The sequence below is a fragment of the Amphichorda felina genome (assembly GCF_050947745.1).
Source record: "Amphichorda felina strain 45539 chromosome Unknown scaffold_7, whole genome shotgun sequence".
In the NCBI taxonomy this organism is placed as follows: Eukaryota; Fungi; Ascomycota; class Sordariomycetes; order Hypocreales; family Bionectriaceae; genus Amphichorda; species Amphichorda felina.
This window is the reverse complement of record NW_028145043.1, coordinates 1,409,685-1,427,740: the sequence shown is the minus strand read 5'-3', so window position 1 is coordinate 1,427,740 and position 18,056 is coordinate 1,409,685. Positions and strand designations below refer to the sequence as shown.

The window sequence follows — 18,056 nt, the reverse complement described above, 5'->3', positions numbered from 1 at the left end:
CCTGACCTACCCGGCTGGGGTTGCCTGTATGGCATTACGACGGATGATTTTACGACTGGGGAGTATGTGTTTTTAGGATATATGTATTTATAGCTCTTTAATGTGTATATTCTCGCTATGTGTACAGTCAGGTAAGTCAATTCTCCCGTATTTAGTGGCTTTTTGGTTGGATCATTCCATATTAATTGTTCGTATCTTCAATAAATGACTTCTAGTGGTAGTAGTTTACCAAATCTCAGCCAAGTATGTAGCTTTCCATAGCTCGGCCGCCTTGCTGAGCATACCCAGGTAGTTTCGCTTCACCATTTGACTCTCAGCACGAAGAGAGGAACCTTGGCTGTTTTCGCTCATTCTTCTATCCCCAAATGTTCATCCCTATGCGTTGTGTCAGAGGAGAAGGAATGTCAATATTGAAAATCGATCTTAATATTGCTTTCCGCCTCGTTATGCTAGGCGTTGTCCCAGTTGCAAAAAATGAGAGCCGAACGCAAAATCCACCGCTGTCATCAGTTAGGCTTGTGGCAAGATTGTCAAAACACCCAGCAAGAATACGCTTCAGAATATACCTAAGTAAATACGCATGGTGCCTACCCCCAACGCACGTAAAGCGACGCCGCCGCCCATACGAACAAATAAAATTCAAACCTCCCCCTAGTTCCCCAAACACACATATCTGTACCTCATCCGACTCATTAAGCTTCTCTGTGAATCCATCCAATAATACCGCTCCACAACGGACCAGCCGAAGCAGTATAATATCCCGCTCATCCCCAGATAAGAATCATAAATATATATAAGCATCAGAGCAACTCGCCAAAGCAAACCGGGGAAAGGAAAGATAATAGCAGCAGAACTGAGGAGATCCAGGCTAAAAAACCAGCGACAGTGAAAAACAAAACAGTGAAACAGATCAACGTTCGTGGTATCGGTGCTCCGCAACGCCGTTGGCCCGTCAACGATTGTAGTACAATGATGCGCGAAATGGACGTAAAAAGGGTAAGCAGGCGCTTAGCAATCGTCTACCACCCCTTCTTCCTGGCGAACCGCTTGTTAAGCAACGCAAGAACCTTAGGGACGTTGAACTGGACGTATTCCAAGTCCAGATCGTCCTGGTTGTCCTTTTGCATTTCAAGGAGATCGTCCAGCTTCAGGTCGAGCTCTAGAAGACCTCGGCTTCGTCCTGCCAAATTGTCAGACTGTGTTAGATGCTAAAAAGAGGGGTAAGAGGCCTACCCTTGTAATGCAAGGAAATGACAAATGTTCCCGGCAGAGGGCTAGTGAAGTTGAAGTAGATGTTGGCCCTTCTGTTATCCGGAACATTGCTCTTCTGGATAACACCCTCCTTCTCCAGCTGCTGGTGGGTGAATTTATAAGGCCCGAGGACCTGCTGCTTCTGCTGCTTCCTCTTGGTGCCCTCGCTTTGAGACCGCACATTGTGAAGATAACTCTTGTATGTCTCGAGCTGCCCGACCAGGTAAGTGTTGTGGTCCCGGATCGTCTTGTATACCTCGCTGAGCTTCTCCGTCTCCTTCATGACACCATCCTTCAGCGAGCCCAGGTGGTGGAGCTCCTGTTCAACCTCGTCTCGCAGCAGGCTGAACTGGTCACTCTTGTCAATGACACCAAGCTCCTGCAGCTGCGACAGCAGCTCCATAGCGCGGATGCCCTTGCGAACCATGACAGCATCGTTGCGGCTCGTGGCTGCGGCATCGGCAATGCGCTCAAGTCGCAGAGGTCGCTTGGAAACCGGGCTGTTGGATGGGATGGATCGCATAATCTGCACAAAGATGGACTTGGCTTCCATAAAGAACACTTCCTCCTGCGTGATGTCAAGCGCCGCAGTCAAATCATCGATAGCAGTCTCCCATCGACTAAACAAGGGGAGGTTGATAACTTTGTTCTCTTTGCGGGGAACCTGAGCGGGTGCTGCGCCTAGCTCAGAGATGATGGTGGCAAGGTGTGAGTTTTCGTCCTTGCAGAGCTCGGAGTGATGCTTCTCGATGAGTCCGTGCATAGCGTAGATTTCGTTCAAAGTGATATCGAGCTCCAGGTCCTTCTTGGATAGTGCGACGTAGTTGTCCATCTCGAGACTCTCGTAGAAGTCCTGGACCTCACAGAGATCAAGCAGGAACCGGTTAAGGCGGTCCTTGTTGGACTGGATAAACGGCTGAAGCTTCGCCATGTAGGGCTCTTTAGCGTAGGAAGGCTTGTTGGCCAGGTTCTGGAGCATCTTGGCAATGTACGTCAGGGTCCTTCGCGGTCGCTCGGCAGGTTGCCCATCAATGAGCATGTAGGACTTGGGGGTAACAATAGCCGGATTGATGAAACGCAGGAAGAAGAAGCCGCCGATAAGAGTGCAGATCACCTGGTCGTTCGCGTCGGGGTACTTGCGCTTCGTCAAACTCCTAATCTGCTTGCAGATCCATCGAATACCGTAGGGAGCCTCGTCAAGGCCATCGATGATAGTGTTTAGGAAACCATTGGCGATCTCGGTCAACATGGTGAGTCGCGGCTCAATGATGGCTTGAACCTGGGCATTCTCCGCTGCCTGCTCGGCCGTGATGCCCTTGGGGAGGTGCGGCGGGGGCTTGCCTGTGTCCTCTTCGATCTGTTCAATCATTCGCTCGTAGACCTTGAGCGGGTTGATCTCCAGATCCAGGTCTCTCAGCTGAATCAGGCTGTCGATGCGTTCAGCGAGCACTGTCTTGAGGAAGCTCTGGCCTGGTCCTCGACGTGTATAAGTTGTCATCATGCGGGAGACTGGGGTGTTCGCTCGCAAGAGCGAGGAATAATCGGACGTGTTATCGAACTGGTAGGTAAGAACGGACTGGATAAGGGCAGTCAGTATTTTGTGCATTCGTGCCTATTCGCGGCTAAAGCTCACCTGGAACATAGTGAGAAGCAGATGTTCCTCTCGACTCTCGTATTGATTACCGTAAATGGTAAACATAACCGTCTGCAGAAGCGAGTCGATCTCGCCCATTGACACCAGCCTGCAGAGGTGGGCAATGTGTCTCGGCTCTGACTGGAGGAGGAAGAGCAGGTTGCCATATTTCTGGGTCTTGTCGTCGTTCGGGAAGAAGCCCTGCTGCATATCGGTGGCATCTTCGAGGTGACTCGCAACTTCGTTTTGCTGCAGAGATGTTAATTGAGTCCACACAGCAAGCCGCGTAGGCGCAGAAGTCACAAACCTCTTCCAAAGCCATGCGATTCTGGATAAGCAGGGCAATTCGCGAGTCGAGATATCGCACATCCTTCTCGAGGACGAAGTTCTTCTTGGACTGCGAGGAGATCTTGGACTTGAGATCGCGGAGGGCCTTCTGGGCTGTGGACAGAGTGTCAGTTGTGCTCTGGGTTGAAATCGAGAGGAGGCACCATACCCTTGGCAAGCTCATCTTCAATCTGCATGTCCCCCTCGTTTGCTGACATGGACATGTACAGCGCGGACATGGAGTAGCGCTTCGACTGGCGCGCTGAGCGCGAGCCCTCATAGGAAGACATGGTGTTTTGGCGCGTAAGAGGGTTGCCAGAGGAAGAGGATCCTAAGGAGTCTCGAGAAGCGTTGTGCAACTTGACCGACATGGTAAGGCTGTACAGTCGGCGAGAGTTTGCGGCGACTAGGCTCTATGGCCCGCAAGAGCCTCGAGGGTGTCGATGGACTCGCTTCTAGGCGACGGGTGCGGCCTGGGAGCGATGGTGTAGCTGCTCTGCGCGCTGGCAGCAAGTGTCAATGTGCCGTGAAGCAGCTCGGATATCAGCCCTCGTCTCTCGCTTTGTCGCAGATTGGTTTCGGCGACGATATGGGATGGAAAAGCCGATAGCCGGACAATGGCTTGGGACTGGCCCTCGACGATGGTTCGAGGTCGGGTGGTCGTGGCGCCAAGGTGTCCCAAAGACCTCGCTCGATGAATGATGGTACGAGGTGCAAGGTGGCGGGTGCTCGAGGAACTGATTGAGTTTCGAGTTGCGGATGGACGAGACTCGGATGGTGGGAACGGTTCGGCTCGACAGGTCGGACGAATTGGGAACGGGAGGAGACGGACCACTCGGCGACACGATGCTGCAGCTGATATATAGCAAAGACGGGCCGCGCTCAAACAATGGCTGCTCGAAGAAAAAAAAAGGGCGAAAACGATACGACGCTTTTGTCACGCTTCTGTGGACAAGTCTCCAGACGGCTGTCGAAGGGTACGGGTTGTTGTGAAGGCAGAGTCAACAAAATGAGACAAGAGGAGGGGGAGGAGAGGAGAAACGAGCAAACTGCGCAGGGGACGTGGAGGGAGAGTTGGTTTGACTGGATGGGTGGAAGGCTGGCGGCTGGAGCGATCGGCCACAGCGCAGTGCAATGCAGCGCAATGCAGTGAGATGCAGCACAGTTGCAGCACCGGCGCAGTGCGTCGCGTTGGGCTGGGATCCGGGTTGGCTGGTCCAGCTGGCGAGGATGGGAATGGGATGGGCTGTGAGAGAGCGACGGAGCGAGGCCAGGTTGTTGTTGGTGGTGGAGGGGAAGGGGGGTCACGGGTGGTTGACTGTGGTGGTTGACAGTGGGCAGCAACTTGACGACGGGTCTGGGCAAAAGCTCAGGGAAAAAAAACGGCCATGCCGCATCCCAAAACCCCCTTGCTCCAGATTTCCAGCAGTGGGTTCCACAGCCAAGCCAGTCGCTCAGGGGCCAGCCAGTGGCTCTTGCTCCTTTGAAACCTTAGCTTATGCCCGTCACTCTGAGGACACAAGCCAACGCTTTACGTGCCGAGTACGTAGTACGAGTACGAGTATCTGAACTTCCAATGTCGCTTCTCAATGATGCACCTGTGCGCATGACTACCGCCAAGGGCTACCAAAGATCATTTTGCAATGAGCGACAAGCAATGACGCTGCTCGCGGTTGAAAGAGGCACTTGGATCCTAGACGGCGGCGCCTGTGTGTGACATTCTGTGACCTCGTTTGGGGCCTTTCAGGGGCCACGAAGCGTCTTCTCCGCCTACGTCAGTCACAGGCCCACCACGGCGCTTGGGTCTCAGGCACCCGCAGCGCTTTCTGGAGTTCTGGAATGACACCAGCGTCATATGGGGGTCCACGGGCCACGGCTCTGATACCTACTCGCCATCGTTTCTTTTTTTTTTTTTCTTCCTCTTCGTCCCGTTCCGTCCTCGATGTCAACTGATTTACGAATCCCACAGGCTATTACCGACAACTGTCGTCTCGAACTGGTTGAACCGCGTGGCATCTCCCGAACAAATTCGCTCTTGCGACCCAACCCCCCCTTCCTCGAGTCCCCAGCCTCGCCCCATCGACACCATCCTCCCCCATGCGGCGACTTTCTTGGCCGCCTGGGCTCCGGCGTGACGTCTGGTCCGTCTGGTCCGTCTGGAACCCGAGGCGCCCCAGGGGACCAGGGGTTGGTCGATGTGGTGGGGTGCTGGTGGGCGCTCTCACTGGACGCCTGCCAGCTGCAACCAACCCTCGCCGCGCGCCCGTTTGAACGCATCCATAATTATCAGCCGTGCCACTGGATGGGCAAACATCTGTTCAGTTATCGCCTAGTTCGTGAATAGATCGTTCAGCATGCGTACTAACTAGGTGCTGCTGAAACGAGCATTGTCGTCAACGAAGCATTGCGGATTTATAATCATCTGTCTGATACTCGTAACATAGTGGCACTCAAAAATGTCAGATTCTAAGACGCGTTCCCTGTCGAGGGCATGTGCCGACAGAGGAATTGAGGCCAATCTGCGTAGTGATCTGTCGTGTTGGTCAACCGTTGTTGACCTGCGTCACCTTACCAAACTCGCGCGCTGTTTGGACTACAGCGTGCGGATTCGCTCCCCAATTTCGTATCACTTGCCACTCATCGGGCAAGCGGGCGCTCACCGACCGGTGATGTAGATACGACGACATGTCATCATGCTCACCTCGGCTAGATGGAACGTGGAAAGGGGGGAAGTGGCCTGTCGAATGGTGCTCCAGGCGCGCGATCCAATATTGCAATCCATATATAGTAATACCGAAACCCGAAAACGCTCAGAAGAGGCGACAAATGCCTAGCTCGCCCGCCTCCAGAAGTCCAGAATTCCCGACAGCCTTCGTGGGACGACGCCACGGCCACGACCAGGTGTCTCACTCGCACGATCCCCCACAGTCCATTTCGGGCCATTACTGATGCCAGGCTGCAAGATGGCCAGTGCGGTGGTGCACCACTGCACACCAGCGGTGATCTAGTGGTGATCTCCAGCGACCAGGGTCCCTCTTCCAGGTTCGCCCTTGCAAGGACCCAGACCCTGACAAGCCTGAGTCCCCGATACCTCACACTTGACTCGTTTGATTAAATGTCTGATTGTCGTTTGCACAGTCTCTGCACAGTTTCATATCACCATACCGCGAATGCTCGTACTATAGCTCGGCTATCGAGATATGATCCTTCATCATATAAGCTTGAAATTTATGTCTACCGATCTCATCTCCCAGTTTTGATGACCCAAAACGCGGGAACGCATAGCGCCTCTCTGCCGACCCCTGGTCCTTTCGGCTGTGCGCACGGAGCAAACGGCTCAGCCTGTTGTCTTGGATGGTGACCGAAATGGCGGAACCCAGCGGCCCCCATCCAATCTACATGGGACTCGTACGCCTGGGTACGCGGCTTGGACACGCAATGAGCCCCTTCGGCATTCGTACCGACGTAGTAACGCACATGGCCATCAGTCAACAATCAATAAAACGCCATTATAGTACTCCGTATTGGATCAAGCCTGTCTTCACCGCCATACACAACCGCTTCGCCCCCTCGAGATCGACTGGACGTCCTACGATAGCTACATCGAGTCCCCTCCCGGTCGGTATTCTCACACCAAGCTTAGATATATTTTCCCTCGCCTAAGCCGGAGCATATCGGTATAACTGAAGTATGCCTGCGGCGGGCGGGGAATGTTTTTAGACATGGCTACCAGCTGTTTAATACGTCTGATGGTATGTCAACACCCTAGCTTTAATACTCAACACCTGTTCCTCCCGCGGAAGCATATGTTGCTCACGCCTAAATACCTGCTACTGACCTGTTTGTAAGCCTAATTATTAGCTCCTGAGTACATGTAGTCAAACATCTCTAGGCCAGAGAGGATATCTGTTTAAGGTAGGCTTACAGAAAGATGTTAGGCAAGAACAGCTGGTGCAACCCTGTTCAAAAACACCACAACACCTTGTTAGTAGATAGTAGCGTGCTGTGGCAGATTCCCTCAGGTCCCTTGTTAAATTGTTCGACTCAACCTCGGGGACACTTATCATCACAATCAGCCAGGGCTGGTAGAAAGGAGGGCATCGTACCTCGTTGTATACATCGGTCAATTAACTCAAAAATCTGCAACCTACATAGTAAGCTAGCCACCACAAGCCACCAAGACCCCTTGTGTGATATTTAGGCAAAGCTGCTTCCTAAAGGTTCATCAAGGTAACTTAAAAGATGCCAAGACATAGCTTAAATAAAAGTAACTTATCCTAACCTAATCGGCGATTGGTCTATTCGAGTCGTTCTGATCGGCGATTAGCCAGAGTTGTTTTGTATAGGAGCCTTTTAATAAGAGAGATGATGCCTTCGTGATAACCAAATAGGAAGTTTAATACTATCGTGGTGGAAGGAGGAGCATAGCGAGGATAGCCTCTCCGGTTAAGAGCCCCCGGGGGGTCCTTATAGTCAGCGGAAACTCGTAGTCAATAGCAGGCCTCGTAACCAACAACAGATCCCGTAGTCGACTCCATCATAGGCAGCCCCAGCGGCCAACCCTATCAGAGGCGGGCCTCGTATTCCATAATAAGGTCTCGCAGTCAACGGCGTCACAGGCCTCGTATAATCTATGACCTTTACTGATAATTAAGCAAGTTTTGTTTAATAATGCGTGGCATATATTTGCGCAGCTTTGCTTGTCCCCTTGGTGGTGCATTATCTCTAACAACACGGTCTTGTAGATTGTTGTTATGAACCTTCTGTATGTGTGGTGGTCTCGCCTCCACAACGCGATGGTGCCAAAGTAGGTGGTCGGAACAAGGGCATTGAATAGTAGGTAGATAAGAGCGGCTGCGGGATGATTAGAGAGCTATATATGTTGTGTTCCTACTTATGCTTACTTTCTCACCCCCCTAATGAGCAGGAAATAGAAAAAAGAATATAAGAATACTTTGCAAGTTAAAACTAATTTGGGGTACGTACAGGTGTGTGGCGCGGCTCTTATAAATTTCAAGTGATTATTAGGTTATAGTACATACGATTCGGCTCATTCTAGGTGCTAACATGTTATACATATTAATTGATATTTAAATCTGTTCAGAATTGCATGCATCCCTTCGCTGAGCACCATGGAGTCGTGGCTTGGCCTCGGCCTCTTACTCCGACTTGGGCGGCCACTTGACTCTTCGTTCCGCGCGCACATACAGGTTGTTCGGCCTGATCAGTTGGAAGTAAGGGTCGTACTCTATCGGCCCATCTTCCGCCAGGCTGAACTCGTATCGGTAGACCAGCTTGGACAGGAAGATCTTGACTTCCTGCAGTGCAAAGTTGAATCCGACACACATGCGGGGGCCGGTGGCGAAGGGCACATACGAGCCCGCCGGTCTGTTCTTGACCTCTTCGGTATCCCAGCGGTCAGGATCGAAGCGTGAAGGGTTGTCCCATATCTTTGCATTGTTGTGAATGTGGTGCAGAGCAGGGATGACAATCGAGTCCTTGGGAAGCTTGTAGCCTCCAGGCAAGATCATGTCAATCTTGGCAGTGCGGCCCGGTTGGTAAGATGGGTTGTGACGGCGCTGGGTCTCCTTGATGAACTTGTCGAGGAAGGTGAGGCGGTTGGTGAGATCGGCAGTGACCTGGGTGTTTTCATTCCAATCATTGTCCATGAGTTCCTGGAGGAGGCGCTCCTGGTTTCCGGGGTACTGGACCAAGCTGTAGATGAGCCAAGATAGCAAGGAAGACGTGGTTGTGAAACCGGCTCCAGTAGCTACAAGCAGAGCCGACGAAAACTGTGCTGGCGGAAGCTTATTTCCCTTGTTATCCTTTGCACGAAGAAAATAGTCTGTAGTAAACACGAAGCGTTAGCAGAGTGTCTGCGGCAAGGGAGGGTTCCGGCGATGACCGGGGCAGAAAACTTACCAACAACGTTCTCAGCCTTGAGGGCAGCATCTTGAAGTTCCAGATCCTCCAGGCCTTTGGACGCTCTGGCGATGGACTCGTCCATCATTTCATCGATCCTGATCCTTACCTGGCGCAACCGCTTGGGGATGCCAAACGGCATGTGTTTGTACCACGAGCCCATAGATGCAACGCGCTTATTCATCACCAAGGACTCGGCAATCTTGTGGACCATCTCGTGCAGTGGAGAGTCGAGCTTGTCAAAGTGCTCAAAGTCCATTCCCAGGACGAGCTTGCCCACAGCCTGGGATCCCAGCTTCAGCATGTACTGGTAGACATTCCAGGATTCTCCCCTGTCTTCCAGCTCATCAAACACGTTGAACGCCTTCTCGACCGTGCTCTGCATGGTTGGCGCGTAATGCCTGACGGCCTTTGGTCCCAAGGCTGGGGGCAGAAACTTGTGTGCTAGGCGCCACTCCTCGCTGTCGGTGTCGCCCAGAAATACGCCGGCTTCTTGTTGCTTGATGGGGTAAAGCGGGTGGCCAGGGATAATGTTCTTGGTAAAGAAGTCGCCCTCGGTGAAGAAGATTTGCGAGAACTGGGGGTCGTTGGTCTGGTAGACTTTGCTTCCCATGTTGTTGGTCACGATGAGCGGGCCGTACTTGTCAAACAAGCGCTGGTGATTTCCGAGGTGGTCGGGGTAGATCTCAAGGTAGTTGCCAAAATAGGGGATGCCGGCAGGCCCAGGCACTTGGCGTACCGCATTTCCATCGATGGAGATGGCGATGGGGTCACAGATGTTTTTGCTCAGGACATCGGACACGGTGGTGAGTCTCCGGTCTTGGTGAATAAAGCCGACACCTGCACCGTGATGACACGAAGTTAGTCAGAGTTCATCTCGTCTCAACCCCTGCACTGGGCCAATATGGACGAACCACATACCTTGAGACAGGACGATGGCAAAATGCGATGCAATGGTATCCTGCAAGTCGGCAAAATCCGAAGACGTAGGAATTTCAATAGCGCGTGCCGTAGAGGCATCTTCGCCTAGAAGATGGAACTGCTTTGTCGTAGACATCTTAGACAAGGTGTGTATGTATGGTCTACTATGAAGAGACAAGAGACAGGAGGGCGAGTTGACAGATAGGTTGGGTCATAGGCCCAACTATATACAAGAAGTCTCCTGCTAGAGGAGAGGACCGGAGCGTTCCATTTTGGTTTCCTTTTCTAGCGAGGGGGGGCTAGCATTATCGGAGAAATTAATGTAGAGATGAGAAGTAGTCAAGAGGCAAGCCGGCGGCGCCGTACCCAGTTACAGGTACAAACGAACGCGTCAGAGACCCAGTGTGGATGAAATACCGGCGGTACTTGGGTTGCCCCAAAAAAATTTACCTCACATATCAGCCACGTAGCAAATGGAAATGGGGCGGAAGGTCAGAAGAAGGAGCGGGATTCGGCCACGCGAGCATCGAGTCAGTGCAAACGCAAGTATGAAGATAGGCGAAGCAGCGAGAGGCTGAATCGGGATTCGGCCTCGCGAGTGTCAAATTCATGGGAGCTACTACGTACCCACTACACATACACCTCGTTCCCAATCACAATTCGCAGGTGCGCGGCAGCTGGGTCATCGACCCCTGAATATCTCCAGAGCCGAGGATGCCCCACTCCGAGAGATAAGGAGCCGTGTTCCGTGCCTCCGCCATTGATGTCCGTTGATATTTTTGCACTCATCGCGCTTTTATGTGGGGCTGTCTCGGCCCCACTCGCCCGGAGCCCCACTCTTCGGTCCTGAATGACCCTGAGTGAGACTCCTGAGACTTCCGAGACTCTTGACTCCCGACGCTGAGGAGCTGTGATGCTCCTTACTCCTGTACCCGAGTATCCACGGCGCCCCTGCTTTCGGCCACTCCGGTCCCTGCAAATACCGGGAGTTCTCTCGGGGGCCCACAGCGCTTGACTACCTATGCAACCCCTACCAAGTACGCGTACGGAGTACGTGCCTACATGGTATCACTGGTATGTAGACTGTAGAGTCAGTACCACATGCAGGCGCTGGGCTGCAGCTTCGCCACGACCAGTGACAGAGGTCAGTGATACACGTAGTGATGGAAATGCCTCAAGATATTTTTTCAACGGCACATCGGCACTCTTAAATCGAATGCCGTCGGCCTTCAACTATTCCCCAGCAGGCCATGGACACTTAATACGGGCAGCCCCATGAAAACCTCGACCCACGTTATTCGTACATTATCATCAACCATTGTCTACATTTCCAACACCCCTCCCTATCCAATTACCAAGTCCAACCCAAAGCTCTCTCTCGCTGCTGCCCATTGCCTCGCAAGACACGATGAAAGAGTACGACGCCAAGCAAGTTGCCCAGCACAAGAGCCCAGACGATGCATGGCTCACCATCCACGGAAAGGGTTAGCAACGCCCCCAAGCTGATAGCAGACAGCCATGCTAGCAGTACCAATGCTAACCTGTGCAAATAATCAGTCTATGATGTGACCAAGTACCTGGCCGACCACCCTGGTGGCGCTGAAGTCCTCATGGAAACGGCAGGGACCGATGCTAGCGAAGACTTCGACAGTGCCGGACATTCGGAGGATGCCTTTGAGCTCATGGAGGCCTACCTTGTTGGCCAGCTGAAGGGCTTCGTCGACAAGCCGAAGAAGCAAAGGCTCAGACCCATCGGTGCAGCTACGCCAACGCCGCAGCAACCCGCCCGCTCATCATCTAACAAGACAGAGTCGTCTGCGGGCAAACTGGTCAACGTCGGTCTGCTCTCCATCGCCGCCGCAGCCGTGGTTTTCTATGTCGGCCAGGGCCAGGGTGTGCGCCTGACACTGCCAAAGCTCCCAGGTGGCCACCTGGCAGTCCGGGAATGGGTGCTCTCGCTCCTGGATAAGAAGCCGTCGCTCGTGCGCCCACACAGCAGCGGGCTTGGATTTACCAGTGGTCTCCTCGTCGGATGCAGCGTGTTTGCATCAGCAACCGTGGTGCTGGTCCGGCGATTCGCCAAGCTGATCTTGGTCAGCAAGTCCTTCACGAGTTACCCGCCCCATGTCAAGGTACCCAAGAGGATCCAAGATGATTCTCTTCTGCAGAGTGGTCACCTGGATCCAGTCAAATACGTGCCGATTCCCCTCCAGACCAAGACTCTGGTCGCGCCCAACGTCTACCGCCTTACATTCAACCTTCCGACCCCGAGCACTGTCCTCGGCTTGCCAATCGGCCAGCACGTTGCCATCAAGGCCAATGTTGCTGGTGAGAGTGTCTCGCGGTCTTACACCCCCGTGTCCAACAATTCCGACCGGGGTATCCTCGAGCTGCTCATCAAGGTGTACCCAGATGGCAAGTTGACCAATGGTTATCTGGCCAAACTTAACCTAGGCGACGAGGTTCTGTTCAGGGGCCCCAAGGGAGCCATGAGATACCACCCCGACCTCTGCAGAAAGATTGGCATGGTTGCCGGCGGGACTGGTATCACGCCCATGTTCCAGCTCATACGTGCCATCTGCGAAGATAGCCGTGACACGACCGAGGTCAGCCTCATCTACGCGAACCGGACAGAAGAGGACATCCTCCTCCGAAGTGAGCTAGACAGGTTTGCCAGGCAGTACCCCAAGAACTTCAAGGTCTACTACTTGCTGGATAAGCCTCCAGCCAAGTGGGAGTTTGGATCTGGCTATGTCACGGCAGGCCTGATGGCGGAGAGGCTCCCCGGGCCGGGCTCTGATTCAAAGGTCATGCTCTGCGGGCCCCCTGGGATGGTAAATGCGGCAAAGAAGTCGCTCGTCAGTCTTGGGTTTGAGAAGCCGGGAGCATCTGCTAAAATCACCGATCAGGTGTTTGTGTTCTAGAAGGATTATTGAGAGGGAGGCCAGGGTATCCTGTTTTGGGGAGAGTTCCTAAAATTAGACAGACATTGATTTCTAGAAAGTATTGTTTTAATTAAGATTTGGGGTATTTTTTAATTTGTGTACGGAAGTTATAACAGATCTCTGTTGCTCAGATCATCATCATATGCCATTGCAACCTTTTCAATTAAATGCTTATTAGACGTGCCATACCTTTTGATCGCCTTCCTAAAGTCCTAAACAATACGGACACCTTGGTACACAATACACTTTATAAATCCCATCAAAGATTGAATTATCTCAATTCGTCTGTAGAAGTCAAATGTAACCAATCTTCGCGAGCACGTACGAAGTACCATAGGCACATAAAGACAGACAAGCGGCTGCTTCCTGCATCGGCAAAAATTGACTACCTTAGGCAGCGTCCTAGTCTAGGACTGAGGGAGCACAAGTCATTCTGAGCTCAATTCAGTAGACACGGAGAGATGGAGGGGGGAGGCCATGGTTTATCGAGGCGGCCCACTGGCACTAGGAGGATGACATGGCGGCGTTCGACGACCGGCTTTAGATCCAAGTATATCCGTACATGTATAAAAGACCCATCGAAATCTCGGCATTCGTTGAATCATCTTCATTCTCCACCACTTCCAGTGCCCCATCCCGACCCACCCGACACGGCCAGTCACCTTACAGCTTATACTTACACTATTGTGGATCAACCTACTTGGTAGAGAACAGCTCGGAACATTTGCGACGCGACGCGGTAGATGGGGCGACCCACCCGGAGGTCCGGCCCCAGTCGACGGCCACCAGGTCCCGCTCAAATGTTCAACCCGCCTCGGCATCTCCATAAATACATATCCAGTTTGTTATCGTCCGGATGGTTTCTTTGGGGAGAAAATTTGTCTCCGCTCCTGGAGCAATCATGATACTGCCGCAACAGCCGGTCCAGACTTAGCACCGACAAGGAGAGATAGGAAATACGACGTGTCATGGACCCTCGGCTTATGACGACTCTGCCCGAGTAGCGATGTCTTCTTCTGCCTCATGGACCTCCTATTGGTGATGGTATACTCGGGGGGATGGCTCGAATTCCGTAGTATCGGTCTTCGGATTCTGTAGTGTCCGCCTTCGACTTATTAAGAGAGAAATTGTCCCTTCTTTGGATATCATACCAGAGAACCTGGCTGCCACCCAAACAATCTTCACCTCCTCTCACTCCTTTCATATTCCCACTCAAGTCTTGCTCTACAGTCGACTCCCCTATCTTCGCATCTCTGTCTAGACACGATGGGCACTTTCACCCTACCTTCTACCAACGGCCGTGTCGTCACCGTGCTCGGTGGTGGAGTGCTAGGTCGACGCATCGCTTGCTCGTGGGCAGCAAGCGGATACGATGTCATCATCCGCGATCCCAGTGCCGACCAAAGGGCGGCAGCGTTGCACTACTGTGCCACCAGCGCCTCGCAATACTCGGACTCGACCAAGCGTGGGACTGTTGAAGCCGTCGAAGACCTACCGACGGCTGTTAAGAGCGCATGGCTGGTCATCGAAGCTGTGCCGGAGAAGCTGTCCCTGAAGATCTCTACTTTCCTCGACCTCGAAAGTTTCACTGCCAAAGACACCATTCTCTGCAGCAACTCGTCCTCTTACAAGTCCCGGGAAATGGTGGGGGAGCTGCAGGCGGCGACAAGGAGGCGAAGTCTGAACATGCACTACTACATGCCTCCTGGGAACCGCATCGTCGAGTTGATGACCGACGGGGATACCGACCCGCTCATCTTCCCCTTCTTGGTCGAGAAGCTCAAGGAGGTTGGCATGTCTCCCTATGTCGCGCGCAAGGAGTCCACGGGATTCATCTTCAACCGGTTGTGGGCTGCCATCAAGCGCGAGGTCCTATACATCCTCTCCGAAGAGGTTTCAACAGCCAAGGAGATTGACGAAATCTGGGTCCAGATGTTCTCAAACAACACTCAGGGACCAGCAAGCTTGATGGATGCAGTGGGTCTGGATACTGTCGCTCTCATCGAGAAACACTACATCGCAGAGCGCGGATTGTCCGATGCCCCCATCAAGTTCCTCCAAAATTTCATCGATCAAGGAAGATTGGGAAACAAATCGATCAAGGGCGGACTTTTCCCGCCCCGTCCGGCTTCTAACAATACCGGGTCGGCGAGCGAGAGCAGCCCTTCATCAGACGATCAGGAGAAGATCCATCCCTCCCCCACACTGTACATTTTGGACATTGGGCTCGCTTCGCCAAACCTTCAGGATGTTTTCAGCGGAGGACGTCTCTTGGTCGGCCCTGCAGATGGAAAGAAGGATTTCAAGCCCCTCATTACCAACCAGAAGTTGCCTGATGGGATCGACATATCACTATCCGCTGGAAAGTTGTTCTGGACGAGCATGGGGATGCCAACAGAGAATGACGGGGCCGTCCTATCCTCCAACCTCGACGGAAGCGATGTGAAGGAGATCGTTCCTCGAGGTTCCGGTCTTGCCCACACTCCAAAGCAGTTGACTATAGATCACCAGAACTCCAAGATCTACTTCGCAGATCGCGAGGGCCTGCGAGTTTCTCGCTGCAACTTTGATGGTTCCGAATGCGAGGTCCTGGTGCAAAGGGGCCAGTGGCAAAACAAGGAGCACATGAGTGACTGTATGAGATGGTGCGTTGGTGTCACGGTGTTGCCTTCGACGGGCAAGTTCTACTGGACACAAAAGGGCCCTTCCAAGGGATCCAAAGGCCGCATCTTCGGGGCCAACATCGACTTCCTCCCCGGAGAAAACGCGGAGAATCGGTCCGACATTGAGGTCCTCTTCCAGGGTCTACCTGAACCGATTGACATTGAGGTGGACGAGGTCGAGAATGTGCTCTACTGGTCCGATAGGGGTGAAATCCCCCTAGGAAACAGTGTCAACTCCGCTAGGCTCGATTCCATCAAGCGGATCGATGGTGACGCGACGACGAGTCTTCCCGGGAAGGACTATAACATCATCGCGCGCAACTTTAACGAAACTATCGGAGTCAAACTCGACCCGAAGAATCGCCATCTTTACGTGACTGACCTGGGAGGCGCCGCGTACAGGGTCCATATTGACAGTGGAAAGAAGGAGAGGATTTGCGAGGGTAAAGGGGCTCTTGTCGGACTTGCCCTTGCGTATCTGTAGTTTAATTTAGAACTTACATGTAACTTAATGTTGGCTGAGAATACATTGGATGTTGTTTGATCGCAGTTGATTCTCATTGAAAGCTCGTCGCTTCTGTGGTGCTCATCCCAGTCAGCTGATGGCCTGTGCCAGACCCTCCTCTCCGAACCCTTTTATCCACTGACTTTGAGAGCCGTAGTACTCTACCAACGAAACGGTAAGAGAGTTTAGATAAACGAAAGGATAGCCATTATATTTACAGTACCTTGTATGCGAAGAACTGTCTGGACCCTAACTATAGGTTGGTGACATCCTACACTGATGCCTACATCGATAAGAATCTGGTGGCTTAAGTCAACACTCATTAGCTTGTCTGCAAATACGCCGCCAAGTGCAGGGTCAGCTATGGCAACAATACCATACGTATCACCAGTATTAGCGCTGGGTAATGGTCAGACAGCCATATCTATGAGACCCAAGTGGGCCTATAACTCATTTAAAGGAAGGGTGTCTTTTAAGTAGTACCAGCATTTTCGTAGCGCGAGTTGGACGCTGTATCGTAAATAGCGCTCTCGACCTTAGAAAAGAGGAGCGCGAGTACAAAAACTAATTTGACGCCGAGAACGGTGTAGGACTTGCCCATAGGCAGCTGCGAGGTTGCCATCGTGGGAAGATAGACTAAGGGATCTCGGTGTTAGTCGTAGACTTGTAGTTAAGTCAGCAAGAGGTTCTATCATCAAGTTTGAGCGTACAGCCACTCAATATCCTATAAGCTGTGAAATTTAGAAGTGATTAAGTAAGGAAATGGTCGAGGCAGCGATGGAGAAGCTATTCTTGGGAATGGGGTGGGCATGTCAGCCCACAGGTCTGATGGCGGACGAGACTCGAAGCCCATGTACTCACTCGAGTGATATGAGGAAGATGCCAAACAGATGGAAGCAGTGCGAAGGGCCATATTCCACCCATTTGGGCCATGGTTATCATGACCGTAGTGCGTAGTCAACCTCATAGCGGAAAGTATCATAGTACGGAGTATAGTAGTGGATGCTAAGAGTGATGGAACTTTGGAGATAATATCCAGAGTATCGGCAGCAAGTCTGTACTTGTCGGGAACTGGGAAGTCAACTTGCCTCGCCGAAGATTCATGTTCGAGGATGTTCAGAGTTGGGGTTTGAATTCCTCAAAAAGGTAATAACTGGGGATGTACAGCTTTTGATACCCATGCGCCACGCGTCAATATTCACGCTTGCACAAACTCATGATACAAGAGTCGCAGCTTCGCAACAAACATAGACGCGCCCCCGACGTGCGAAGGCCGATGTGATGACAAGCCTCGGGGGAAACGTTCAAGAGCCGTCGGAGTCCTAATTACTATTCGATTCGCCCGCATCTGTTTGTTGGAATTTGTCGGGGCTTTCCAAGATGACTCGAAATGTCTTACTTCCAACAATATTAATGATTTGCAACAGAAGTAACGCCCCCCCACCTTGGGATAGGATGTCTTGTAAGCGATATTCATCCACACAATCCCGTTACTAAATTTTCATCTCTGACCAGATGGGTAAACATATTGAGCCTACGTAGAATAAATTCCCTACCAATATACCGATTCTACTCGTCAAGAGGGTGACAGCTCCGCGCTCATATCGATGGGCGATGGTTTCAAGCTGTCGCTCTGCGTGAGCCCTCAAAGGCCTGGATTGCAGTCTATGGCAACACCCTGAAGGAGTGGGAAAAAACGCTAAAATAGGAAATACTTGCCTCCAACTTGACTTTTGAAGATCTCTTAGTTATAATTCGCTTCCCTATGACAAAGTATTTTGACGTATCTTCGACGTCTCTTTATAAATACTAGTAGTACTGCTTTGTATTAGTTGTACCTATTGTGCTGAAGGCTAAAGATCTCCATCTCAAAAGTCATGTCCTAGGCT

General features: G+C 52.1%; 4 protein-coding genes across 4 annotated transcripts; 2 read left to right on the top strand and 2 right to left on the bottom strand.

The window, feature by feature from the left end:
- Window positions 1-1,019: 1,019 nt before the first annotated feature.
- gap1 (uncharacterized protein) lies at window positions 1,020-3,501 on the bottom strand (the record flags this gene model as incomplete). The annotated part of the gene is made up of 5 exons (XM_083196621.1): window positions 1,020-1,180; window positions 1,234-2,827; window positions 2,885-3,133; window positions 3,192-3,325; window positions 3,381-3,501. 5 exons carry the CDS (start codon window positions 3,499-3,501, stop codon window positions 1,020-1,022), a joined length of 2,259 nt encoding a protein of 752 aa, XP_083047829.1.
- A 4,869-nt stretch (window positions 3,502-8,370) lies between these two features.
- Window positions 8,371-10,190, bottom strand: ACO1O0_007247 (cytochrome P450; the record flags this gene model as incomplete). Its single annotated transcript, XM_083196620.1, has 3 exons — window positions 8,371-9,056; window positions 9,134-9,973; window positions 10,055-10,190. 3 exons carry the CDS (start codon window positions 10,188-10,190, stop codon window positions 8,371-8,373), a joined length of 1,662 nt encoding a protein of 553 aa, XP_083047828.1.
- A 1,272-nt stretch (window positions 10,191-11,462) lies between these two features.
- On the top strand, window positions 11,463-12,978 carry ACO1O0_007246 (uncharacterized protein; the record flags this gene model as incomplete). Its single annotated transcript, XM_083196619.1, has 2 exons — window positions 11,463-11,538; window positions 11,612-12,978. 2 exons carry the CDS (start codon window positions 11,463-11,465, stop codon window positions 12,976-12,978), a joined length of 1,443 nt encoding a protein of 480 aa, XP_083047827.1.
- A 1,287-nt stretch (window positions 12,979-14,265) lies between these two features.
- Window positions 14,266-16,146, top strand: ACO1O0_007245 (uncharacterized protein; the record flags this gene model as incomplete). The annotated part of the gene is made up of 1 exon (XM_083196618.1): window positions 14,266-16,146. The coding sequence occupies one exon, from the start codon at window positions 14,266-14,268 to the stop codon at window positions 16,144-16,146; it is 1,881 nt and encodes a 626-aa protein (XP_083047826.1).
- Window positions 16,147-18,056: the final 1,910 nt, after the last annotated feature.